At 48.3% G+C, this 26,578-nt stretch overlaps 1 protein-coding gene across 4 annotated transcripts in view; it reads left to right on the forward strand.

Annotated features, from left to right (window-relative positions):
* The window catches only part of LOC149290087 (rabphilin-3A-like), a 61,387-nt gene that overhangs the window by 10,408 nt on the left and 24,401 nt on the right, over positions 1 to 26,578 (forward strand). For 3 of the 4 annotated variants that reach the window (XM_089489851.1, XM_089489855.1, XM_089489852.1), the window contains 3 exons: positions 12,653 to 12,748; positions 13,186 to 13,197; positions 20,496 to 20,639. In XM_089489851.1, the coding sequence (XP_089345977.1) occupies positions 12,672 to 12,748; positions 13,186 to 13,197; positions 20,496 to 20,639 (233 nt within the window). In that variant the 5' untranslated portion in view covers positions 12,653 to 12,671. The remainder of the gene's footprint in view (positions 1 to 12,652; positions 12,749 to 13,185; positions 13,198 to 20,495; positions 20,640 to 26,578) is intronic. The other variant, XM_089489854.1, reaches the window with a different exon arrangement.

A 26,578-nucleotide genomic window follows, 5' to 3' on the forward strand; every position in this document is an offset into this window, starting at 1 on the left:
GGTAATATGGCAGCGAGGTTTTTGCATAGGTTTATTCTGGTATTTGCACATCTCATGTTCTAGGGGAGCTTTCTGTAAGAAGTAGTTGAGAGATTTCTGTACAAGGAACCCCCACTGGCATCCTTGTGAGGTGGTTATGTTAGCGTACACCAAATTACAGTCGCACAAGGTTGAACTGGCATAACATTGGTGTTCTCAGGAGGGGAACAGTGATGTAGTGACGCCATTGGGCTTGTGTGGCCATTGTGCAAGCAGGCCGCTCACTAGTCCAGTTGCCTAGTGCGTTGGTGATGTACCTCTGCCATTGTGAAGTTGTGTATCATAGCCTCTGATCCAGGATCTTGGCCCATGTATTCGCCCAGATAACAATGTCTTCAGAACATGTCTGGGTGGTGGAAATACGGGAAACATATGCTCAACTCCCATTGTATACAGTGGGGTAGTAAAATGGCATCCCTTGTATAACTGGGGCGATTTCCCAAGTTTTCTGCTGTCCTTTTGTCAACCCTAAAGCGTCCCACCCTCCATCAACATACAAGTAGTAATATAACAAGTCACTTGGTAACAACAAAGTGCTTAAACACCCTCACACTTTAACAATCAGTTCCATAGGAACACATTCCTTTTCAAAAATAAGCTGCCATGCTTTGTGTTCCTCTGAGTAGCACACCCAGTCCTTTGTTATATAGTTCCTTTGCAATGACATTCTGGCCTTTTAATGCTAGCAAAACAAGAACATTTCCCCATCTAGTAGAAGAAATCTCTGCAGCACCCCTCAGGAGGCAAAGCAGAGGAAGGATTGGGTTTGACTGCGAACGCTACAGACTTGGGAGGTGGTTCTTTTGCCCAAGAAGAAGCACTGGTGAGCTTTGGCTCCCTGGCATGCATTTGCAGGGAATGTTTGATGCGACAACTGAATGTTCGCACTCCATCTCTTCCTTTAGTCCAAAGGATGTGTCTTACGCCTTCAGATGTAGAGCTGGGCTATAGGGATGAAAGCTGTAGGGGGAGAAGGGTTGGGAGGGTTGGCCCTCTCCACCTCTCCACTTCAGTGCTGCTAACTGCACTCTTGTGCCCTTCCTTTGCTTGGCAGAGATGGCACTTAGGAGAGCATTTGACATGTAACTAGCATGCATGTTTTGTATCCTGAACTTCAGAAACTTTCCTAAGCAGGAGCATCACTGCAGTTTGTGTCACCTAGTGCCTAGAAAGGGCTACAGATGGGTGGGTTGGACTGCCCTGCCCTGCCCTGCCCTGCCCTGTTGTGCCCTCTCTCCCTCCCACTGCCTTGCTTGCCTGCCCCCAGCCAGTCACCTGCCACCTGGCCAAACCACTGCTGAGCGGGGTGGCCCTGAGGCCACTGGCCAAACCACTGTTCAAGGTCTGGCACTGCTGCTTGCCCAGCAATCATGCCAGTCTCTGAAACATAGGCACTGCCCCCCTCCAGCAATGCCCAGTGCTGAGAGATTGGTGCTATGGCCTCTGGACAGCTTGTCTGGCAAGGCTGCTGGGCAACTGAGAAAGGGAAGCGATGCCCTTTCTTGCTTGCCCAGCAGTCCCATGGAGTATACCACCTCCGAGGTGTCACCCGGTGAGGTCTGAACCCCCTGCACCCCCCTAGTGATGCATCTCTTCCTAAGAATGTAGCTGGATCCATGGGGTAAGTTTCCTCCCCATGGCCGCTCTCCATGTAACATGGAGCACCCATTTGTCATGTGGAAGCCCTGGCCACATGGAAAGGGATGGATGTTCCTGGAGGGCTTTGCTGCTGCCATGCCTTTCCACATGGCAGACGGATCTCATGCTCTGTGGGTTACATAAGCGGAAAGTGTCAGGTCTCTGCCCCGGGTGGTTTCTAGTCTAAATTGGAAGGAAGGAAGGAAGGAAGGAAGGAAGGAAGGAAGGAAGGAAGGACCGGGAGCCATAGAGAAATGGAAACTGGCATTTGCACAGTAAGAGGGGAGAGGGCTGTAAAACTCCAGCTGAGCACTTACCTTGCATGGCAAGGATCCTCAGTTCAAATCCTGGCAGTTCCTGTTCAGAAGGGTCTGAGGCAGACCCAAGAATCTTAACTGTAATTCATTCCAGTTATAGCACAGAGGTCTCCCAAAAAGTAGGTAGGTACTGCAATACTTTTTAAAGCAACAGTTACCATTCTATTTTCTCGATAATAACTAAAGTAATTACTTGAATGATTCTTACAATAAATCTGACTGCCGAGGAGGGTCACTGGCCTATGGTACAGAACACCTCTGCTCTCATACATCTTGTTTCATATTTGAACTGTTATGGCCCTGTCATAGAGGATCCTGGGGTTTGTAGTTTGAAGATGGGGATGCTGAATTCTCTGCTAGAGAGTTTTAGTCCACTCTCCTGAATCACAGCACTAGAGTTCTCTGGCACTGGCACAGAATACTAAGTCCTCCCAACTACAAATCCCAGTTTTTCATAGGATGATGCCATGGCAGTTCAGATGGTATCAGGAGTACATGCTGTAGAAGTAACAAAAGGTTAGTTACCCCACAAAAGAAGTGACAGTGTCTGACAGCATCATACTGTAATTTAGTTGGAGGGGGAAATGAATCAATTACAAATAACTGGTTATTCCCAATGTTTTACATCTGAGTCCTCAGAAAGCAAATAAATTAATCCCTACCCCCCAATCCCCTCCAAATTAATAATATGCTTACAAAAATATGTCACTGTACTGTCATGTACAATATCAAGTCACCTATAAATTGTTTCTCCATCCAGCCATAATGTCTATTATTAGTTGCTCTGTTCTTGCAATATATGAATATCTGCCATGCCAACCCTCCAGTGGATGAGTTGGAGGTCTCTCTTCCAACATTTAGTTCCACATTAAAGAGAAGTGCCAGCTTGCTAGAAAGTGGTCCTCCTTTATTTCTTTTCTTAGCAGATGAAGGTGGCTGGCCATCCCTCAATGTAATGCAACCTGAGGCTACTTTATGTGTTTGTAATTGCACTTTGTTTCAGGTGGGGTATAGGTGCAGGTGGGTTCAATCTGGAGTGCCAGGCTGGAGGTTGAAAGGAAGCGAGAGGACAATGGGTCAGTCTAGGGGCTTGTCTTCACTTGCCAGAATATTCCCAGGTGCCCCCAGAGTATTCTGGCTCTGAATCCCTCCTTTACCTGTTCTCCTTTGCTGTGTGCTTTTGTATTTTGCAGTGAACAGTGAGTTCACACTCTCCCTGTTTGTCACCTGGCACCAACGCTGAGGCCAGAACAAAGGTGCCCAGCCATGCTCTTGACACTGAGAGCTTTGGACCACATGGGGGGGGGGGGTTGCAGCTCATATCCGCAGTCACTCCTGTTCTAGCAATGCAAAGCGTGATGTTTTTCCACACCAGATCCAGAGTCACTCCTCTCTAGCAATGCGGATTGAGGTTAAAACATGATGTTTTTCCACACCTGGTTGCCTTTCTGTTGTCCTTCCGAAGTGACGGGCAAGCAAAGTCAGTTCGATTCCAAGCAAGTCACGTGATGTGGACTCAAGCAAAGGGGAGTGAGTGCACATTGTATTACCACACCAGAGCATACTTTGAGGGGTCAACGATTCAAATTGGCACCCTTGCACATGCTCAGTGGGGCTCTGGACGCTGTCCTCCTTCCCTGCCCCCTCCTTAGCTGTCATCCTTCATCGGGGTCTAGGAGAAAGCAGGGGATGAGGGGATAGGTCGTGGGGGGTCCCTGGGGCCAGGATCAGGATTCAGGAGAAGGCAGGGGATGATGGGATAGCTCGCTGTAGGTCCCTGGGGCCAGGATCAGGATGCAGGAGCAGTCAGGGGATGATGGGATAGGTCGCTGGGGGTCCCTGGGGTCAGGATTAGAATGCAGGAGTAGTCAGGGGATGATGGGATAGGTCGCTGGGAATCCCTGGGGCCAGGATCAGGATGCAGGAGCAGTCAGGGGATGATGGGATAGGTCACTGGGAGTCCCTGGGGCCAGGATCAGGATGCAGGAGCAGTCAGGGGATGATGGGATAGGTCGCTGGGGGTTGCTGGAGCCGGGATTGGGATTTGCGTGAATGTGTGTGTGTGTGCATTTGTGTGAATGTGTTTTGCGATAAGAGACAGGGTTAGGTGGCAGAGGGGGTGACAAGGGGATGCAGGAGCAGTCAGAGGATGATGGGTTAGGTGTCAGGGTGAAGGAGTGGAGCAGATTGGAGTCTAGGAGAAGGTAGGGGATGATGGGATTGGTGTCAGGGTGAAGGAGGGTAGCAGATCGGGGTCTAGGAGAAGGCAGGGGATGATGGGATTGGAGGGAGGCTGAAGGAGGGGAGTAGATCAGGGTCTAGGAGAAGGCAAGGGATGATGGGATTGGTGGCAGGCTGATGGAGGGGAGCAGATCGGGGTCTAGGAGGATGCAGGAAACGCAGGGGATGATGGGATTGGCTGGTTGGCAGAGAAGAGGAGATGGCATGAAGGAGGAGGAGGGGAATGGCGGAGCAGGATGCAGGGGCCAAGGGGGTGGCATCGGAGTGCTTTTCCACACCAGACCAATCCGCAGTGCAATCCAAGGGAGCCTGGAAGCGAATTCTCTGAAATCACTTTTTTCCCGTTTTTACCAAAATGAGGGGTGACTTCAGAAACACTGCTGAAGCAATTCGCAAGGGGCTCCCATAGAAATCAATGGCATCTGATAAAACAGTCACTTTATGACATGAAACCGCATCATTGGAAGTGCAATCACTTCGGAAGTGAGCTGAAACTGAGCCACAAAACCACCAAAAAGCTCCATGTGATATGCTCCTTTGTTTTGACCTATGCCAGGCATCCTGCAGGGACTGCAAGTGAAGGCAGATGTCATTATCGCTATGGACAGAACTGAAAATCTGCAGCAAAAGGTCAATTCTTTAAATTGAAGTCCCGAATCGGATGTGGGCATTGTGAAGATACTCCACACCCAATTTTGGGTTTTGGCCCTGCATCACATAAACAGCATGCAATAAGCCCCGGGGTAATGTGCGGTCATTTGTCCATGGAACCAAGCCCTTAGTCTTTCTGAAGGGTGATCCAGAAAAACAGGAATGCCTGCCTTTCTCTGTGGTGGCAGAGTTGGTCATTCTCTAGGGAAGTGAGTTTTCACGGTGGCACATGGGGACACACAGGTTTATGGCCACATCCCTAGTGGGCCAGAAGGGTGAAACTGGCGATGTGAATGCTTCCTTCCCAGTAGGCAAGATGACACCAAATTAAGAGGAGTAGCTAATACCCCAGAGGACAGGATCAAGATTGAAAATGACCTGAACAGACTAGAAAACTGGGTCAAAGCTAACAAAATGAAATTCAATACGGAGAAATGTAAGGTACTGCACTTAGGATGGAAAAATGAAATGCACAGATATAGGATGGGGGACACCTGGCTGAACTAGACTACATGTGAAAGGGATCTAGGAGTCCAAGTAGACCATAACTTGAACATGAGTTAACAGTGCAATGCGACAGCTAACAAGGCCAATGTGATTTTAGGCTGCATCAATAGAAGTATAGTGTCTGGATCAAGGGAAGTAATAGTGCCACTCTATTCTGCTTTTGGTCAGGCCCCACCTGGAATACTGTGTCCTGTTCTGGGTACCACAATTCAAAAAGGACATTGAGAAACTGGAGCCATGTGTCCAACAGAGGGCAACTAAAATGGTGAAGGGTCTGGAAACCATGTCCTATGAGGAATGACTCAGGGATCTGGGGATGTTTAGCCTGGAGAAGAGAAGGTTAAGAGGTGATATGATAGCCCTGTTTAAATGTTTGAAGGGATGTCATATTGAGGAGGGTGCAAGCTTGTTTTCTGCTGCTCCAGAGACTAGGACCCGGAACAATGGATGCAAGCTACAGGAAAAGAGATTCCAGCTCAACATTAAGAGGAACTTCCTGACAGTAAGGGCTGTTCGACAGTGGAACACACTCCCTCACAGTGTAGTGGAGTCTCCTTCCTTATAGGTCTTCAAACAGAGGCTGGATGGCCATCTGTCGGGGATGCTTTGATTGTGATTTCCTGCATGGCAGAGGGTTGGACAGGATGGCCTTTGCAGTCTCTTCCAACTCTACAATTCTATGATTCTATGATTCTCATTTGGAATAATTTCTCCTTTTTCCCCCTATCAAAAAAAGAGGGTCTTGGGGCCAAAGGGCAGATCCCAATGATTGCTGAGGATTAGGCTGCTGCCACACTGCAGAACGAATCCAGATTGACACCACTTTAACTGCCATGGCTCTATCCTATGGAATCCTGGGATGTGTAGTTTGTTGTGGCACCGGAGCTCTCTGACAGAGAAGGATGAATTGCTCACCAAACTACAAATCCCTAGATTCCATAGCATTGAGCCATGGCAGTTAAAGCAGTGACAAACTGCATGAATTCTGCAGTGCAAAAGCCACCCTGGTGAGGACAGAAAGCTAGGCAGATGGAACGGCACCAAACAGTCAAGGAGCGCCTTTGGCAGGGGTAATTTGTTTCTGAATCGTAGTAGAGAAGTATTTTGTGGTGCTAATAGGGCTGCTTCAATCTATGCAAATTCCAGAGTGGATTTTCTGCTCCACTGACAGGGTAGCCCTCACTGGTCTGTGGGCATGCCCAAAATGCCAGCCTCTAATGTCCAAATGAGCAGGGCCATTTCCTGACGCTTTTCCCCACTAAATAGAAATGATGAAAGGTGTCAACAGGTTCAGCCACCCAGTCCTGCCTGGCAGGTGTGTTTTCTGGAGCTATGAGCTCAGTATTTCCATTTCTACATCTGTGGCTTGTCAGAAAATGCCACACTGTGCCACGGTGCCAGTCGCCAGGAGGAAAGGGAGGGAGGAAGAAAGCATGATTGCGCTGGGTTTTAATTGGGATGTAAGGCCTTGATAATGCAGCTGGAGCATCATTACAAGAGAGATGCTGCACCGATAGGCCTGAAATCCTTGGCGTGAATGGGAAAAGCCTTTATTCAGAGATGGACATGCGAGACAAGGACTGATGAAATTGCTAATTGGGAGCCGGAGGGCAGGAAGCTGGTGATAACAGCTGGTAGGAGAAGCAAAGGAAAAACGGGGGGGGGGGGGGGGGGTACTATTTACGATTCAGAATCTACCCCCTCTAATGCCATGTGAAGCATCTCTGAGTCCCCCCCCCCCCCCCCCACACACACACTTGGAATACAGAGATGGAAAAAACGTACAGGGAATGGGACAGGCAAGCTGCTAGAGGCAGAGCTGGGGAAAGTGTTGGGCGCCAACTCCCAGCCTCCCCAACAAGGCCTCTTCATTTTCACCAAGATGGCAATAATAAAGTGGCACTTGGAAAGGGCCAGTGTAGCCCTGACAATGTCCACCAACCCTCCAAAGCCCTGGCAGACCTCTCTTTTTTTTGGCTGAGAATTTTCCCCCCCCAGCCACAGAAGTGAACACTCAAAACCCTTCATGGAATACTTTTGCTGTTTTGCAGACCCTCAAATGCCAAGTTGTTCTGGGCTGCTCCTGCGGGAGTCTGCCATCTCTTCTGATCTGTTAGAAGCTCCCCAGAGATCTGCCAGTGGATCTGGATCTCCCTTTTGGCCAACCTCATTCCTTCCCCCCAGGAGGCTGCAGCTGATGGTCAGAGGCCCCGAAAAGCCCCAGGACCCCTCATCTGGAGAGGAGATGGGAGCAACCTTTTGTTGCAGTTCTGACTCCGAGGGCTACAAATCCAGACCTGCAGACAGTAGCAGAATGGCGGGCATAGCCTGGCTCTGTCCTCGAGGGGGCAACATTTGGCCCATGCTTCCCACCACCTGCCCCCCATCCCTTCCAGGGTTCAAAAGCAAGAAAAAGCAGATACTACATTTGGAAAGCCCCTAAAGGCAAACTGGGACTGGCTCACTCCGGACTGTGGTCTGAACTGGAAAGTTGCTCCCTAACGGGACCCGACCCTAAGCCTCTAACTAGGTTCCGGTCAACTTAGATGGCCCCCTTAAAGTGCAGACTAGAACAAATAGTGGGTTCCCTGCCTCCATTGGCATGGGCACTCTTCCTGAATCACTTCAAGTTCTGGGGAAAAATTAAAGAGACCACAGGCAGGGGTAGAAAGCAGAGCAGAGCATTTGGTGCTCCTCTTTGATTTGGACTACAACCCAGAGTGGATTCGCTGCACCCATTGATGCTGAGCTTGCTTTTTGCCCCCAGTGCCCAAATTGCTGGGCTGGCATTTGGTACTGGCTCCCGCTTGGCATGGATTGGGGGTGGGTGCTGGAAACACCCTTTGCTGCTCTGCTTCAGGTGGCCAAAAAGCTTGGTCTGTCCCTTCAGCCTCCTTCAGGCCTAGAAGTGCGCAGCAAATCCCCGGACAGACTTTGGTCTTCTTTTTGGTTTCTCTCTCACCTCCTTCCTGCCCTGGGCACCTGGCACATTCTGCAACCGTATTCCCTGCATTTGGGGCCTTTTGTCAGCCTAATGGGAGGACAACTCAGCGGCCCCTGGGCTTTGGCATTAGCCCCCGGAGTTGCATCAGCCAGCCTGTTCAATATTTAAGAAAGCTGCATTGCAGTTGTCTTCCAACTCTGGGAAGATCCATTGAGGAACTCAGAGCTCAGGAACACCCTCTGGTTTCCCTTTCCCTGCCACCTTCCAAGCCACACTGTCCCACTTTTGTGTGTGTTTGTATGCATGTGCATATGGGCTTCAAGTTGCCTGTCGATTTATGGCAACCCCTTCTATAGGGACAGCTTATACAGTATAGAGACACAGCCTACATTTTGCAATCAGAGCTTGGAAAAGTTCACCCTCCCCTCCCTGGATTCCAGCTCTCTGAATCCTCCCCCCAATTCCTGGGGGATTCTGGGAGCTGCAGTCCCAGGGAAGAACTGTTTGGACTGAGGATGCATGATAGGCTGAAGCCATCCATAACAGAACAGTCTCAGGATGGGCCTCACCTTCTCACCACACTGCTGTGGATGGCTTTGGTGCATGATTAGATTCATTGGCCTTAAAAGTACAGTCAGCCCTCCGTATCCACTGATTTTTTTATCCACAGATTCAAGCATCCACAGTTTGAAAATAATTTAAAAAGATATAAATTACAAAAAACACAACCTTGATTTTGCCACTTGAGATATGGGACACCATTGTTCTGTGCCACTGTATATAATGGGACTTGAATATCCATCGATTTTGGTATCCACGGGAAGTGGGGGATACTTGGATTTGTAGCCTGAGAAGCGTTCCTTCCCCAGTCATCACAGTCTTTGCATCGTACTCCTTGGCTGTGACTTATGCCAAGCTGTGGCTGGCCCTTGCCCAGGGGTGAGGGTGGATCAGGACCACGTGCCTGGAGTTGTGGGGAAAATAGAGGCAAAACTGGGCAAACAAAAAGAAAACAGCATCTCCCTTGGAGGGGATTTTTCATCTCCTTGAAACGAGATACTCAGAGAAACCTTGGCAGCGTTTCTTGAGCGATCAAAGCCCAACTTTCTTGGCAAAGAATTTATCAATGATGTCGCCGTGTGAGCTTGTGCTGTAGAGGGACCAGAAGTGCAGGATTATGGCTATTGCCTTAAGCTTGGCATCAGAAGGGGAAGGGCAAAAATAATCATGACGGTGAGGGCATTTTGCTTGAGACTTGCCTCTTTGTAAATGGTCATATGTGTGCATGAATCTGAAATGAGTCATTTTGTAATGTCTGCGTTAACCCAGGGCTGCCTGTGCCTATGGAATTCTGGAGTTTGTAGTTTGTTGTGGCACCAGAGCGCTCTGACAGAGAAGGCTCACTATTCCCAGCAAACTACATGTCCCAGAACTCCCGAGCATTGTGCCAGGGCAGTTAAAGCAATATCAAACCATATTAATTCTGTACTGTAGCTGCAGCATCCAGGGTTTGGTTGCATTTCTTTGATGCAGCTAGAAATTCGTAAAGTTACAGAACATAGACTGTGATGTAAACTGCATAATAATAGTAATAATTATCTGGTCTGACACCACTTTAACTGCCCTGGTAAATGCTATGGAATTTGGCCAAATCATTTCAGGAAGGGTTCAGTTTCCACCCGTAGTCTTGGGGCAGGTTTGTGCTCCCCTGGCCCTCTGGTTCCAGGGTCCACTGTCAAGTCAGCTTTGCCTCCTGGTGACACGGTGAGAGCAAGACCTCCAAGAGGTCCTGTTATTAATAGCCTTGCTGAGGTCTGGAAAGCTCAGGGTGGCCGTGGCTTCCTTGATTCAGTCAACCCATTGGCAATGTGGTTTTCCTCTTTTCCTACTGCCTCCCACTTGAATGAGTATTGTTGGCTGAGAGCCCACCTCACCATCTGCGTGTTGTAACTGTACACATTTGTAGCTATGTTGCAGAAACGGAGCCCTGTTAGTGACTTGTGAAGATGCATACTGTATCTGGGCACCAGCAAGAGGGCTCTAGTGTGCACCAGGCCCTTCAGATGCACTCTGGCCACTCCTGTTGTGAGCTGGCACTTCCTAGCCAGTCTCTGGATGTGTGTCAGGGAGCATTCCCGATGTGCATCAGCACCCATTGCTTATTGGGCCATGGCGCATCAGTCACTCACCCATTGCACAACAAATGCCTGTAAGTTGTAAAGTCACGGCAGCCCCTAGGGTGAAAGATCCATTCATTTTTGTGCACATGAGGCCATTTGCAAAGGCGGAAGTCCCAAGCAGATTGCCAACCTGTCGTCTTTTGCTGAAGACAGCAAGTTATTTAGGGTGCTTCGGAGAAGAATGGATTGCTAAGCGTCGCCAAACCATCTTTACGAATGGCTGTCATTCCCTCTACGGGACTTTGGTATGATAACTTCGTTATGAAATTTTTTTTTAGCTGTATTTTGTTTCAGTCTGTGCTGTCAGCCATCTTGGTTCTGTCAACATCTGTGAACAAGGGCATGACAATTTGCTAGAATGCTGTGGATATAGTATATCTTGATTTCAGTAAGGCCTTTGACAAGGTTTCCCATGATATTCTTGTAAACAAGCTTGTAAAATGTGGGCTAGACAAAGTAACTGTTAAATGGATCTGTAATTGGTTGACCGGCCGAACCCAAAGGGTGCTCAACAATGGCTCTTTTTCATCCTGGATGGAAGTGACCAGTGGGGTCCCACAGGGCTCTGTCCTGGGCCCAGTGTTATTCAACATCTTTATCAATGACCTGGATGACAGAATTGGGAGCACACTTATCAAATTTGCAGATGACACCAAATTAGGAGGAATAGTTAATACTCCAGAGGACAGGACCAACATTCAAAATGATCTGAATAGACTAGAAAGCTGGGCCAAAGCTAACAAAATGAAATTCAACACAGAGAAATGTAAGGTACTGCACTTAGGGCAGAAAAATGAAATGCACAGATATAGGATGGGGGACACATTGCTGAATGAAAGTACATGTGAAAGAGATCTAGGAGTCCAAGTAGACCACAAGTTGAACATGAGTCAACAGTGTGATGCAGCAGCTAAAAAGGCCAATGCAATTCTAGGCTGCATCAATAAAAGTATAGTGTCTAGATCAAGAGAAGTAATAGTGCCACTGTATTCTGCTCTGGTCAGGCCCCACCTGGAATATTGTGTCCAGTTCTGGGCACCACAATTCAAAAAGGACATTGAGAAACTGGAGCGTGTCCAGAGGAGGGCGACTAAAATGGTGAAAGGTCTGGAAACCATGCCCTATGAGGAACGACTCAGGGAGCTGGGGATGTTTAGCCTGGAGAAGAGAAGGTTAAGAGGTGATATGATAGCCCTGTTTAAATATTTGAAAGGATGTCACATTGAGGAGGGAGCAAACTTGTTTTCTGCTGCTCCAGAGAACAGGACCCGGAACAATGGATGCAAGCTACAGGAAAAGAGATTCCACCTCAACATTAGGAAGAACTTCCTGACAGTAAGGGCTGTTCGACAGTGGAACAAACTCCCCCGGAGTGTAGTGGAGTCTCCTTCCTTGGAGGTCTTTAAGCAGAGGCTAGATGGCCATCTGTTGGGGATGCTTTGATTTGGATTTCCTGCATGGCAGGGGGTTGGACTGGATGGCCCTTGTGGTCTCTTCCAACTCTATGATTCTATGATTCTAGAAAAGTAACCATTGTTTCAATAGAAGGCTGTCTGCTTGCTCATTGCATTATAGTTACCAAATGCAGGGTATTCCTGTATTTGTTTATGAGCAGTTGTGGCTGGCAGTTGAGCAGTTATGAATGGGTCAGCTAGATGTACACCTGTGTAACAAAGTATTAATGTTTACAGTCGTGGCCCTATTGCTACAATTGCAAATCCCCCTGCCCCCCTGGACATCAGTTCCCTTATGCGAGTCGACAGACGTTTTTGGCTGATGTATACCAGCTACATTCAGTCACAGGTAGTGGAGGTGGAGTTCCACATGGGTGCCATTGTGACTGTTGTATTTTGGATGTTGATGGCCTGGCCATGCATTGGGACTTGGGTTGTGCGAGGTCACAGAGCTGTGAGATGGCAGAGTAGCTAGCGCAAGTGAGGGAAAACTCCACGAGTGATGCTCTGTCTCCTTGAGGCAGGATCTTGGCCCCCATTTCTCCAAACTGGAAGAATGGACATGGAATGGCAAGTGAGCCAGTCTTTCCCCCAAATCTGTCCCTCTTTTCCCTTCCTCTTCTCTTTTTCTCCTTTTCTCCCTTGTGACTCACAAACTCTAGTCATCTTTTGGTCTTTCAGGTAGTCCCGACGGTCGGCCATGACAGACACGGTGGTTGGCAACAGCACCAGTCAGTGGATGTATCAGAACGACCGACAGATGGCCCTTCGAGGCGGGTAAGATGGATTTGGGACTTTGGGTTTGCCTACCTTGGCCAGAGAGGAAAATACATAGGACACCCACACATACACAGAGTGGACCCTTCCCATCAATGGGGGTTTGGTTCCAGGGTCTCCCCATGGATGGGGAAAAACACAGACACTCACAACCCATATTATAGAATGGGTGGTGAAATGCAACTCAGGTTCTTCCTAGACCAGGGATGGAGTGGAGTTGCCCTGGAGTGGCTCCGTAGCATTATTTTTGTAATTTTAGCTCTCCACATTTGCTGGACTGCCTGCTTTCTGTCAAGAAAAAAAGGACACAAATGTCCCTGTTTACTCTTCCTTGCTTTCCTCTTTTCCATTTATTGCAACAACCTTCTTTGGATGTCATGAATTCTTGTCACTGACTCGTTCTTCTCCTTTTTTTTTTTTTGCATGCTGCTCCAAAGTGGAAAAGAACAGTAAGTCTTCCTCTGGTCTGTTGCCTGTTCTGTTCAAGTAGAGCTGGGACGGGGTTGTGACACCTTCCGGTAGACTGCAACTGCCAGCATTCCTGAAGGTTGGCTGTGTTGGCTGAGGCTGCTGGGAGTTGGAGTTTTGAAGGGCTCACAATTCCCACCCCTGGAGTAGATGCTGTATCAGAAGGAGACCAAATATGGGGGCAACTTGTGCACCCCCTGGCTCTTGTTGGACTGCAGATCACATCAGCCCTAGACAGAAAAGTCAGTGGGGAGTATGGATGGGAGCTGGAGTCCAACAGCATCTGGTGGGCTGCAAGGTTTCTCTGACTGCATAAAAGAGAGATATTTTTAAAAGCCCTATCCAGGAAAAGCAATGGTTGGGGATGATGGGAGTGGCAGTCCAATAAGAATTGGGGCTGTCATTGATGGCTTGTTCAATAAACTCAATGGCCTATTTTAGTCCCAGTTAGAATAGATCTACATTCACACACGATGGTAAGGATTTGAAATCTTGGTTTGTCACATCCATTGCAAGCCATGATCATCAGTCAGGATTTGTTTGTGGTTCGCACATCCTGGCTTGTTTGGGAGCAACAAGCCAAGACCCCAGGCTTGATGAGAAAGTAGGGTTGCCATAAGTCAGGACCTCCAAACCGGGACAAATGTAGGACAACATTTTCAAATGTAGGACACACTTTTTAAAATGGAGGACACGCGAAAAAATTTGATGATTTTTTTTAAACAATGTTCATATAAATGCATGTTTCTTAGGCATGATCAAAATGGAGGGCATTTTGGCATTATTCCTAGACAGATGGCAGAAATGTACTTACCTTTCTGGCCAAACAACCCCCCCCCATTCCAAAACACACATGACAGCACATTTGGGCATTTAATATGGCTTTATTTAACATGGCAATCTCTTGCATATTTCAGAGGCTTATTCCATAACCAAACCCTTTGGGTTCAACACTGAACATGGGTTAACATGGCTATGCATATTGAACATGTCAAGGTGGTTTGCCAGTGCCCTTGCAAACTAGACTTCCCAAATGCAAGCTCCTTTTGGATTCCAAATAGAAGAAGTCTCTGCAGTAAGTGCCCTTGCAAACTAGACTTCCCACAGGGACATAGCCAGGATTTTAGGAAGGGGGGGTCCAGACTAAGTGCCACCATTATAATGGGGCTTGGGCGCGGCGGTGCAGCAGCACGCACCATTCATTTTTCTAATGGAAGCGGGGGATCCGGACCCCAAGAACCCCCCCCCCCTTGGCTACGTCCCTGCTTCCCAAATGCAAGCCCCTTTTGGATTCCAAATACTAAGAAGTCTCTGCAGCCAGTGCCCTTGCAAACTAGAGACTTCCCAAATCCAAGCCCCTTTAGCAAACAAAACAAACAGTCACATGGCACAAGGTAACTTTGGAAAGCGTCCTTTCCTGTTCTACCCCCCCCCCCCCCAGGCCAGGCTACCCCAGAGACCAAAAAGGCCCAAAATGGCCCCATGGGGAGCCATGAATAAGGCCCCTTTCCTTCCTGCCTGATGCCTGTCCCTCCTCTCTCTTGCTCCTCCACACCGGCTTGGAAGTTGGAGCATGCCCAAATAAGGAAGCAGAGGGCTGGCTCCTTGAGAGGGCTGGTCAATAGGGGGCAGGGCAGACCAGCAGACCCCGCCCCCTGCCAGCTCCAGCCCTGCTGCTGCTGCTGCACTCCCTGCTGGGCTCAGCACAGTTTAAAAGGGAGGTGGCAGGGCTGGTAGTCCTGAGTTGGGCAGCCACCCGGGAACTGGGGGAGGGCGGGAAGGGACCGTGCCTGCCCCCAGAAGGTGTGCCAATCCCGCCTGTTGCCGTGAAATGGCAACCCTATGAGAAAGGCCCTTGCCTCCTGTGCAAAGAGGCCTTAAAGGCCTGCCAAGACCAAAAAGGTCTCCACCTGGCTTTGAAAGTATATCAGGGAAGACACCAGGCCAATCTATCTAGGACTAGATGCTCACTGCCAAAATAATCTGGTTTGACACCACTAGCTGACATGGTTCATTGCTATGGAATTCTGGGAATGGTAGTTTGTTTTGGCATCAGGCATTGAGCATGGCAGTTAAAGTGGTGTCAAACCAGATTATTTTGGCAGAGCGGATCTTGCCAAAGAAAGGAGTTCTAGAAATCCTGGGAGGAGCCACCAAGAAGGCCCTGCCTCCTGTGTTCCCACCAGATGTCCCAGTGAGGGTGGTAGGAAGGAGAGAAAGGCAACCATCTCCTTCTCTGTGGCGGATGTAGTTTTAACCCTTTGGAACACCTCGTCTCAAAAACTGGCAGCTTAGAAAAGCAGAAAAAGTAAAAAACGGCGTTTGATCCCTTGCCAACCTCAGAACATCCGTGGGTGTTGATAATGCCCTTGAATCTCTACTCGTTGAAGAAAGATTGCCCTTCTCCCCTTCCCAAACATGGTTGCGGTTTTTGTGCGCATTTCCCCCTTGACTAACGTAGACTTGTGCGCATTTTCCAAATGTGCAGATTTCCCCTGTGACTATTTTAGTGTGTGTGTGTTTTAGGAAGGGTTGCTGCACAGAAGCTCAGAAATGTTCAACCAGTGCTTCCCAAATGGTGGTGCTTTTTTGGGTGCGTTTCCTCCCAAACACTGCAACTGTGCTCCCAAAAGTTAGTGGTGCAACAGGGATTTTGTTGGTATGGATTTGAAGACCCACACCGAAAAAGAGCAAGTGGGCCAAGGCCACCAGTTGCCCACTCCTACTTTAATCAGAGTTATTGTATGCTGGTGCTGCAATAACCATCTCATGCTCTTTCAGCCACCTGAGTGCTCTAGTGCATGTATTTAGAAACCAGGCACAAAACCTGTTGTGGCAAATGGCTCTGGCAAAGGTCTCTCTTGCCCCCCAATGGCTTTGACATGGCTTCCAATCTCCTGTTCGGTGTCTTCTGTTGCCTGAGCCTCTTTGTTATGGCTGGGGAATGTTCGCAGTGGTGTGTTTTACAGCTGGGAGGAGGGAGAACCTCATAAACCAAAGAATCCAAACAAAGATGGTTTATCGATTGGCAGAGAGAAAATACTGGACAGAATTTCTCGGGCCTGCAAGGCACAGCCTGCTGTGCCGACGGTTTCGGTAATCCAAACCGAGGCCCCAGGAATGAGCCAGGGGCAGATTTATGGAAGGCCTGATTAGACATGAAATAGAATTGGTCTATTGAACAGCAGCCAAAGGATTTGGCTTGCAATTCCCAATCGATAGCTGCACCTCTCTCTCTCTCTCTCTCTCTCTCTTTTCTCACTAAGAAATTCTGACTTTTCTCTCTGGGTACCCTCTAGATACTTCATCTCCCATCAGCCTTAGCTAGTAGTGGTCAGGGATGCTGGGATCAGGTGTCTAAAATACCTAGAGGTCACCAGGAGCATGGGTGCAAGTGTATGAGATGGATTTAGCTCTACCTTCCCCAGTCGGGCTCCCTCCCAAAATGTGAGACTTCCCATCAACCTAGCCAGTGGGTCTGAGGGCCCTGCTGAAAGGGAATGATGGGAGTTGCAGTTGGATGCATCCAGAGGGGTTTAAATTGGGAAAGGTTGGCAAGAGTCATGGCAGGGCATTATCTGGATGATTTTTTTTTTTGGGGGGGGGGGGAAGGATGCACAACGAAGTTATATTTTGTATTTATTTGATTTCTATTCTGGGTTTTATTCCAATATAGGACCCCAAGCAGCGTACAATATACTGTAAGTTAAGACAGAATAACTGAAAAAGATTAACTGCCATTGATTTGTGGTAACCCTCTGAATGAGGGACCTTGAAGTCACCCGGCCATCAACCATCTGTGGAAGTTCAGGTCTTGAAGACTGAAGGCTGCAGTTTCCTTGACTGCATCTCTCCACCTGTAATGCCATCTTCCTCTTTTCCTACGGCCTTCCACTTTATCAAATGTTATAGTCTTTTTTTGATGGAGTCATGTCATCTCATGATATGGCCAAAGTCTGACCATCTCTATTTAGTCATCTTGGCTTCTAGGGAGACTTCAGGCTTGATTTGCCAGTTCTTTGTCTCTTTAGCTGCACATGGTATCCGCAGAGCTTTCCTCCAGCACCACTTTCCCAATGCGTTGATCTTCTTCCTCTCCACTTTCTTCCCTGTCCAGCTTTCACAACCATACATAAAAGTGGGAAGCAACATGGTATGGATGATCCTGGCTTTGATATTCAATGATATAGCTTTACACTTGTAGATCTTGTCTAGTTCCTTCATAGCCACCCTTCCAAGTCCCAGTCTTCTTCTGATTTTTTGATGCACCCTACACTATGCTTTTCAGGGGATCGGTAACAAATCTGTTCACCAATGGATGCATATCACTGTGGAAGCTTTCCCAGAAAGGTGATGCCTTTGCCCAGGCTCCTGCGATACGTAGCCCCTGTTTTAGTCCACCAAAGCCTAAGCATCTAACAAGATTTGCCCTGCTCCATTGGAGTATCATGTCTTTCCTCTTGTTGATTCGATTTGCTCCTCCTTTACCTCCTTGCTCTGCGGAAGTGAGCTTGTGTTTGATCCCTTCACAGACATGCTCCAACCAGATTGCAGAGAAAATTGCAGCGTTGAAATCTGCTGCAGGCTTTAAAAAGAGCCCCAGGTGCCGGGGGAGGCATGCTGAATTATGCCATTATGCTCTTCTTCTAAAAGAAAAAGAAAAATGGATGCTGTCTGGTGTTTTGGTTTCCTGGAATGCAGATCATTTCTGGATAGTCTTTGGAGGGAGTGAGAACATGCAGGCCCCAGATGAACCTCTGACTCTGCTCATGTCCCACGGCCCTCATTCCGATGCCCTTTCATCCCAGCAAGTATACCCTCCCTTCTTTCTTTTTGGGGAAAATGCTTGGCATCTCTAGAGGAGAGGCTGGCCCGCAGCATTAATCCCCATTACATTGAGCAAAATATAGGCTGTCATCCTAACGCAAAGCAAGGGGACGCTTCAGGGTTGGCGGAAGAGATGCTTATTATCCTGCAGGACAAAGGGCTTATTAAAAGGAGATGCGCTTGGAGCAATAACAGTAATTTTGCACTTTGGCGTGTGGTGAGTTTCTCTTTGGCTTGCAACCCTCCAAGGGGGAAAAGGCAAAGGTGAGGGACAACTTGGCCTCCTAGGACTCAGCCCAAAGGGCAGGCGTTTTCAACCCAGGGGAGGGGGTGACACTGTTCTTTGCAAAGTATCACAGGTATCACAACGGGGAAGGGGGCAAAAGGGGGGCATTGCCCTCACAAATAAGAATCCTGCCCCTCGCCGCATGAAATTTTCCACCAGTCCTTCCATTTCTAGCATTGCAGAGAGCCAGGCATTGACAGTTGTTCAAACCTCGGACTCTTCTATTTGCTGGCTTCACTTTCCCTGGGTCACTGCCTCAACTCTGTTTCTCAAAGCCCAACGGATATTTTCACATAGCGTCTGCAATGCTAGAAAGAATAATAAAAAGCTAGAGCTGGAAGAGACCCCAGGGGCCATCCAATCCAACCCTCTTCTGCCACGTGGGAAGACGCCATCCAAGGCCTTCCTGCGACAGGTGGCCATCCAGCTTAGGTTGAAAAACCACCAAAGAAGGAGACTCCACCACATTCTTGAGGCAGCGTCTTCCACTGTTGAACAGCTCTTACTGTCAGTAACTTTCCCTAATGTTTAGATGGAATCTCTTTCCCTGTAGTTTGCATTCATTGTTCCGTGTCCTATTCTCTGGAGCAACAGAAAACAAACTTGCCCCATCCTCAGTAGAGTTGCCGTAAGTCAAAGTTGATTTCATGGCCAACAACCACGAGCAGAGAATAACTCCCTCCCTGTACTACAAATCCCAGGACTGTGTGGTAGCTACAGGAGTTCAAGTGGTGTCTAACTTATATGGATGTGTCCAGCAGTGTCCCAAGGGTTGGCATCATCCAGTGCGGTAACTCCTGATTTTACACACACACACACACACACACACACACACACACACACACACCATTGTCCTCCTCCCATATCATACCATACAGACTCCTTAGTCATGTTTGTTTTTGGTCCTAATGTTACTCCTAAATCGTAATTTCCGTATATCACTGAATGTAATGAGACTCGAACGAGGGCAATAGTTGTAACATAAACAACCAGCAAAATTAAAAGTATACTTTTTAATGATAATATCATATATCCAGTCTAAATGTATTGACATGTACATAGTTTCATGGAGCTGAAGTGAAAACTTGGAAAGATGTGATGTTTTTAAAGAAAATTTTGAAAAGAATTATTTTTTAAACATTTAAAATTATTTAAAAAAAGAAAAACCTTGCCTCACTCACACCATCTCTTCAGTGTTTTCAAGGGAGGCAGGCGAATGCCACAGCCCATTTCTGCCCAAAAGCAGATGTTTGGGGAGCAATGGTGCCCCCCGTTTTAGGATGTCACCCGGTGTGGTTTGCCCCCCCCCCCTCAGTGATGCCCCTGCTTGTGCTCTGCAGACCCTCTCCTTTTCACAACTACCTTTGTGGTTGCAGCTCAGGCATTGCATTGTCTGCATCATGCCAGCTCCTTCATCTGGGCCTGCAGAAGGAGGAGACAGCTGGTATCATACCAACAACTCAAAACATAAAAAGACAGTGGAGAACCCATTTGGCAGGGAGTCAGAAAGTCAGTGGCAGGGCCTTGGAAAACAACCGGTGCCCCTGACATTCCCTGAAAACACAACCGAACAAATTAGCTGAAAAAGGGTAATGTCTTCTCTTTTCTTATGACACAGAAAATCCGAGCGGGCTGCTTAATGGATACACCACCAAGGGCAAAAGCCGGATGTCCTCCATTGAACAGCTCACTGCTTTATCCGCCAGGGTTTCCTTTAAAGCCCTGATGGGTAAATCCATCCAAGAATCAAAGCCCCCACCCATCCAAAGGAGACTAAGGGGAGTTGGTTTTGTTATCTCACTCCATTTTTGTTGGTGTGTGTGGTGTGTTTGTGTGAGAGACCTTGAAAAGGTTATTTCTTTTTGGATGAACAACTTTTCAGCTCCTCCAGCAGTTAGGGGATTTGGGACGGTTAGTCTAAAAAAGGAACTTTCCAACATTCTGGGGTTGGGCTGTGAAAGAGATGGTCTTGGGAAAGCTCCTTTTTGGACAGACTTATAGAGTTGTAGAGTCAGACCACAGGGTCTATCCAGACCAACCCCATTCTGCCATGCAGGAATAGATGAGAAGGAATTTCTCCAAGCTCTGGTTTCCACCAACAGTCCTGTTACCCTTTGGGTATCCTACCCGTCTTGAGTTCTGAACTTCTCTTTGTGCCCATTTCAGAGCCCCTGCTGGTTGGTCAGCCCATGGCAGCCAGCCAGAGCACGGACGGAAGAATGAAGAGCTGACGGATGAAGAGAAGGAGATCATCAACCGGGTCATTGCTAGAGCCGAGAAGATGGAGGAGATGGAGCAAGAGCGCATTGGGTAAGGAGACCACACTTGAGTGGCACAAGAGACCCCTGGATGTATATTGTTTCAGGCAGGGAGGAATGGGGCCACCAATGCCAACACAATTGAGCTTTGAAAGGTCTTCCCGCACACAACAGAGGGTGCATCTACACTATAGAAATAATGTAGCTTGACACCACTTTACCTGCCATGGCTCCATCCAACAGAGTCCTGGGATTTGTAATTTGGTGAGGAGAGTGGAGATGCCAGAGTCCATCTGCATCTGACATCCTGTCATTGTCTTAGGCGTGTGTATGTTTCCTTATGCATGTGGTTGTGTTGTCGTGGACAATGTGTGGAAGCTTACAAAAGACATTGTACACATGGAGTGCCATTGCACATCATTTCCCATTGGAGGGTGGGCACTGTGCACCCTTGGGCTCTGCACATGGATTGCATAGCTTCCTTTAGATGTGCGTGGCACATTGTGCATCCATGTACGCTAGGCATTTGGTGGTGCAGCATCATAATTCTGAAACGAGGTGGTGTAGTGCAACCGAGGCATAACTCAGGGAGCGCGAAATTTTGCTGTGTGTCTTCAAGGCAGGTTCTTAGCTTCCATTTAGGCTATTTTCTCTCCGCCTATGCAATGCCCACATATCCCATATACCCCACCTCTGGGAGGGATGCTGGGAATTGGGTGGGTGGCATTCTGTCTGGTAGTGGTTGTAAGTTGTGCAGGCCGGTTTATTTCTACAAAGAGCCTCATATATATATATATATATATATATATATATATTGCTTCAAATATCTGCTCGTTCTCCTTTCTCCAGGCCAGTCATAAGGGAGGAAACGGTTGGCTTGACTTATTTCCTCTCCAGCAGCTACTGCACTGCACCATTTCTCACTAGGAGAAGGCAATGAGAGAGCGAGGGTTTCTCACTAGAAGGCTCTTTTGTGGGTGTGTTGCCAATCTTTTTTCTATTAGCATGCTTCAGATTAGTTCCCATTTCCCTCTTCTGCAATTTCACATTGAGCCGGCAGCTCTGTCACGGGCTGCACATTCGTTTGAAAATCCTCTTTCTTCTTTCTTTTCATGGCCACATCGCTACCGGGTATGGCCTCAGAGCGCATCAATAAACTCTCTGGGGTTCAGAGGGCAGGGCAGGTGTCTTATCAGGGATCTTGCAGCATTGGCCAATCATGTATCTTAGGCCAATGGGACTCAACATGTTGCATTGGGGAATAGCAAATATTATGGCAGAGCTTCAGAAATGGTAAACATCCCATGCGAAATGCAGATGGATGCCCAATAGAGCACCATTGCTTTAGCATGGAGGGGGTGCTGACTCAAAATGAGCAACCTCCCAAGGCTGTGGGAGTTTGGAATTAAGCAATGGGAAGCTGTAGCAAATTATTATTATGGAGTTTATCAGACGCGAGTTTTTGGCGATTTTTCCTGCCTATCGCGCAATGTTAGTGTCACCAACGTTGTGCAATAATGTGATAGCGCGATATTCTTCCAGATGCCATTCATTTCTATGGTAGCCCGTTGCGCAACGCTCCCGTAGTTTAAGCATCATTCCTCCCCTTTTGGGGCACTGCGGGCAAAAGCGGAAGCCAGGCCATGGTCTCCCGTTATCTTGCGAAATGTGTTGCGAAATGGTTTGGTGTGGTAGGCAGCAGCGCGATACAACGCTAAAGTCACTGATTGCAAAGTTCCCATGATGCTGGGCTGCTTTCTGACCCCATTCCCTTCCAGTGGCCTTCCTTCCAGGACAACCCCCGGGGAGGGGGGTGGCTCTTGTCTTGCTTGAACACCTAGGAGGCTTCCAATGTAAGGAACCCCCAGGGGTCATCCATTCCAGCCCCATTCCTCTTTCCAGCATGGACACCAAGGAGGCTGCCCCATTCCTCTGTCCTGCATGGACACCTAGTAGGCTGTAAATGAAAGGGGCCCCTGGGGGTCATCCATCCCAGCCCCATTCCTCTGTCTTGCATGGACACCTAGGGGGCTGCAAATGAAAGAGGCCCCTAGTGGTCATCCATCCCAGCCCCATTCCTCTGTCCTGCATGGACACCTAGGAGGCTGCAAATGAAAGGGGCCCCTAGTGGTCATCCATCCCAGCCCCATTCCTCTGTCCTGCATGTACACCCGGGGGGCTGCACATGCAGGGGGCCCCTAGGGGACATCCATCCCAGCCCCATTCCTCTGTCCTGCATGGACACCTAGGAGGCTGCAAATGAAAGGGGCCCCTAAGGGTCATCCATCCCAGCCGCATTCCTCTGTCCTGCATGCACACCCGGGGGGCTGCACATGCAAGGGTCCCCTAGGGGTCATCCATCCCAGCCCCATTCCTCTGTCCTGCATGGACACTTAGTAGGCTGTACATGATAGGGGCCCCTAGGGGTCATCCATCCCAACCCCATTCCTCTGTCCTGCATGGACACTTGGAGGCTGTACATGATAGGGGCCCCTAGGGGTCATCCATTCCAGCCCCATTCCTCTGTCCTGCATGTACACCCGGGGGGCTGCACATGCAGGGGGCCCCTAGGGACATCCATCCCAGCCCCATTCCTCTGTCCTGCAAGCACACCTAGGAGGCTGTCATATGTCATAACCGAGTAATGTGACCCCTAAGGCAGCTGACCCACCAAAGAAAAGAGGAAAGAAAATTGGGTGGATGATCCCAGCTTTTTCAAATGGATTGAGTAGCGTGGGGAAATTCAGTTGCAAAGCAGTAGTGGCTCTGAGGATCCCCAGTGCTTCTGGCCCAACCATCTGCCTTCCCGGCATTGTTAGAGCTGTGGCAGCTGTGAGATTGAATCCACGTGTTCAGGTACTAAAAATCTAATGTGTCAGAGCCCATCAGCCACACTGATGTGGGGATCCTGGGACTGTTCTCATGTCTGTGGGACAGTGATTCTGCTCCAGGTATTAGACCAAATTTTAAAGGAGCTTTTCAAGATGCTCTGCCCATTTGGAGAGAGGCAATTCAGGACCTTGGTTCATGCTGCAAAAATTGAGACTCATGCTTGGTGTGGATACAATGTTCCCTCCATTGATACTGGAATGACTGTCTGCCACTGAGTCCAAAAAATGCCTTTACCAAGCTTGGTTGGATGGACCCCAGCCCTCGCATTACTCCCTTAGGGGTTATTCCGACTGAAAATAATCCAGGATAAATTCCAGGTTGAATTTATGTTGTTCATATGCATCCCGAACACACCTGATTAAGTTTTTCGGGGGCTGCCAAACCCCCCACTTAATCTGGGGTAATTGAAAACTGGGCTTTTCCCAGAGTTTTTAAAAAAGATCCGCATCATTGGTAGTGTGAATAACCAACGCGAATTGACCCAAATAGACTCAGGGTAAAATGCGGCATGCCTTGAACGTGTTCCAAATGCATTTGCATAATCCACTCCATCTTTATTCGAATGCTTGCACGTGTGAGCGACGGAACTTGCGGAGATGCGCATCAAAGCAGTTCCATAGTGTGAATAAGAATCCCAGGAATAAGAAAGCCAGCATTCTGGGAACTGTCAGCCGTTCTAAGACTGCATTGCTACTGCAAAAATAATCTGGTTTGACATCCCTTTAATTGCCATGGCTCAATGCTTTGGCATTCTGGGAGTTGTAGTTTGTTGTAGCACCAGAGTGGAACATTGAGTTCCTTTCCTGGACATACCGCCTGAAGTTGAAATGTCCTTCTGCACAGCGTTTCCATTGCGTTTGAGTGCTACGTTGATAAATATTTAACCATGGAAAAACTCTTCCAGAGCAAAGAGGTTGGGTGATGCTGGCACTTCTTGGAACTGTGGCAGCTGCTCACCTGAATAGCAAAGTTGTTGTTTTGGTTTTGTTTTGCTTGTTGCACTGGACAACGAGTAAAAGGAAGGGAAACTGTTGGCGTCTCGGTCCTCTTTTTTAGACTGTTCTGTTGTTATGCGCCAGCCACGGAAGCAAAGGGGCCACTGGTGTCTTGCGTTGCTGATTTAAAGTTCAGGCTACAATCCAGAGCAGATTCATGGCACCAGTGTTGGGGGGCAGTTGGGACTGTTGGATGACTAGGGAGAGTGAGTTTCTATCAGCCCCCCCTTTGCCTTCCCTCTCCTACCTGTGTTTCATTCTACATCCCAGAGTAACTGGGAAGGGAAATGGATTTGAGAGCACTAGAGCTGGTGGTTGGGTTCTGCAGGTTGTGGTCCAAATAAATAGGAAGCTTGCCAAGTTCTAGAACTGATTCCCCGAAGCATGTGCACATGATCGAGGGAAGTCATTGTGCCCCTCTATTCTGCTTTGGTCAGGCCTCACCTGGAATAACACTGTGTCCAGTTCTGGGCACCACAATTCAAAAAGGACGTTGAGAAACTGGAGCGTGTCCAAAGGAGGGCGACTGAAATGGTGAAGGGTCTGGAAACCACGAAGCCCTTTGAGGAGACACTTAGGGAGCTGAGGATGGTCAGTCTGGAAAAGAGAAGGTTAAGAGGGGATATGATAGCCCTGTTTAAGTATTTGAAAGGATGTCACATTGAGGATGGAGCAAGCTTGTTTTCTGCTGCTCCAGAGACTAGGATCCAGAGCAATAGATGCAAACTACAGGAAAAGAGATTCCACCGAAACATTGAAGTTGAAGTTTTCTGTGGGTTTTCTGTGGGGTTTTTGGACTATGCGACTGCATTCTGGAAGAATTTATTCCTGACGTTTCACCTGCATCCCTCTGAAGATGCCAGTCACAGACTCAGGTGAAACGTCAGGAATAAATTCTTCCAGAACATGGCCACATAGCTCAGAAGACCCACAGCAAACTATTGGGAAGAACTTCCTGATGGTAAGAGGGTGATGGTGTCTCCTCCTTTTTTAGAGCAGAGGCTGGATGGCCATCTGTCACAAGGAGTGCTTGGATTGTGTTTTCCTGCATGGCAGAATGGGCTTAGAGTAGATGACCCTTGGAGGTCCCTTCTCACTCGTTTTACCTCTCAAAGCAGGGTTTTGAGTGTGCATGCACATGTGAGAGGTGTTGCTCGATTCCTTGTTGCACCTGGTTTTCCTTTGCACCCTTTCCCCCCATCTGTACAGCAAAATAAGCAAGTCCATCTATATCGAAATATACCTAAGACACCCATTCAGTGCCCGTCTTGAAGTGCCCACCTTGCTGGCTGAGATGGGCTCCCAAGGAGTGGCCCTCCCTATGGAAGGAGACTGGACAAAAATGAACAAAGGCCCCAAGTGCACACTGGGCCTTCTTTCCAGTTCTAAATCCCAAGCTGCCAGGGGCGGGCGCCTCATGCCTCTTTTAATAACATGTGTCGCTTTAATGGTTTTGTCAGATTTGGGTCACGCCACGCCAGGAGAGTATGAAATTTCCTGCGGGATAGATGTTCTGAAAAACCTCTCCAGTAGGCTCCTCTCTCCCCCTCTCTCTCTTTCGATTCCCTTGGAAGAGAATAAATAATACATTATTTTTTATTGCATGGACTATTTTTATATCCTTGGAATTTTTTTTGAAATTATTTTTAAAAAAAGAACGGCGCATCTTTCTGACTGAACAGCCTCCAGCCCTTCCTGCTTTGCAGAGACAGCCTGCCAGCTGCTCCTGCTTTCCGCAGCCCTCTCCATGGAATTCCTGCCCATTGCTTGCAGGCTGACAATGGGGAGGGAGGAAAGGCACTCACTCTGCACATGCTCTGGAGGGCCCTCTTCTTCCAGATACAAGCTGATCATGGCCTACAGAGGGATTGGGCGGAGAATTACCTTTTTAAAAATAACAATCCGATGCTTTCTCAGGGGAGCTCAAAGCATGTATCCTCTGCCTCAGAATTGCAAGGTAGGCTCCAAGAGAGTGACCAAGAGGGTTGCCAAATCTCAGGTCCAGGCTCTGCTTAAAGAGTCTGTGCAGTGAGAGGATATGGTTAGGAACTAGTTGCAAATAGTTTCCCAACTTAGTGCAGAGGTAGTACAGCACATCACAGGC

This window comes from Sceloporus occidentalis, unplaced genomic scaffold (genome assembly GCF_023333645.1).
Source record: "Sceloporus occidentalis isolate IW3139 unplaced genomic scaffold, rSceOcc1.0.p SCAF_41, whole genome shotgun sequence".
NCBI classification, from domain to species: domain Eukaryota; kingdom Metazoa; phylum Chordata; class Lepidosauria; order Squamata; family Phrynosomatidae; genus Sceloporus; species Sceloporus occidentalis.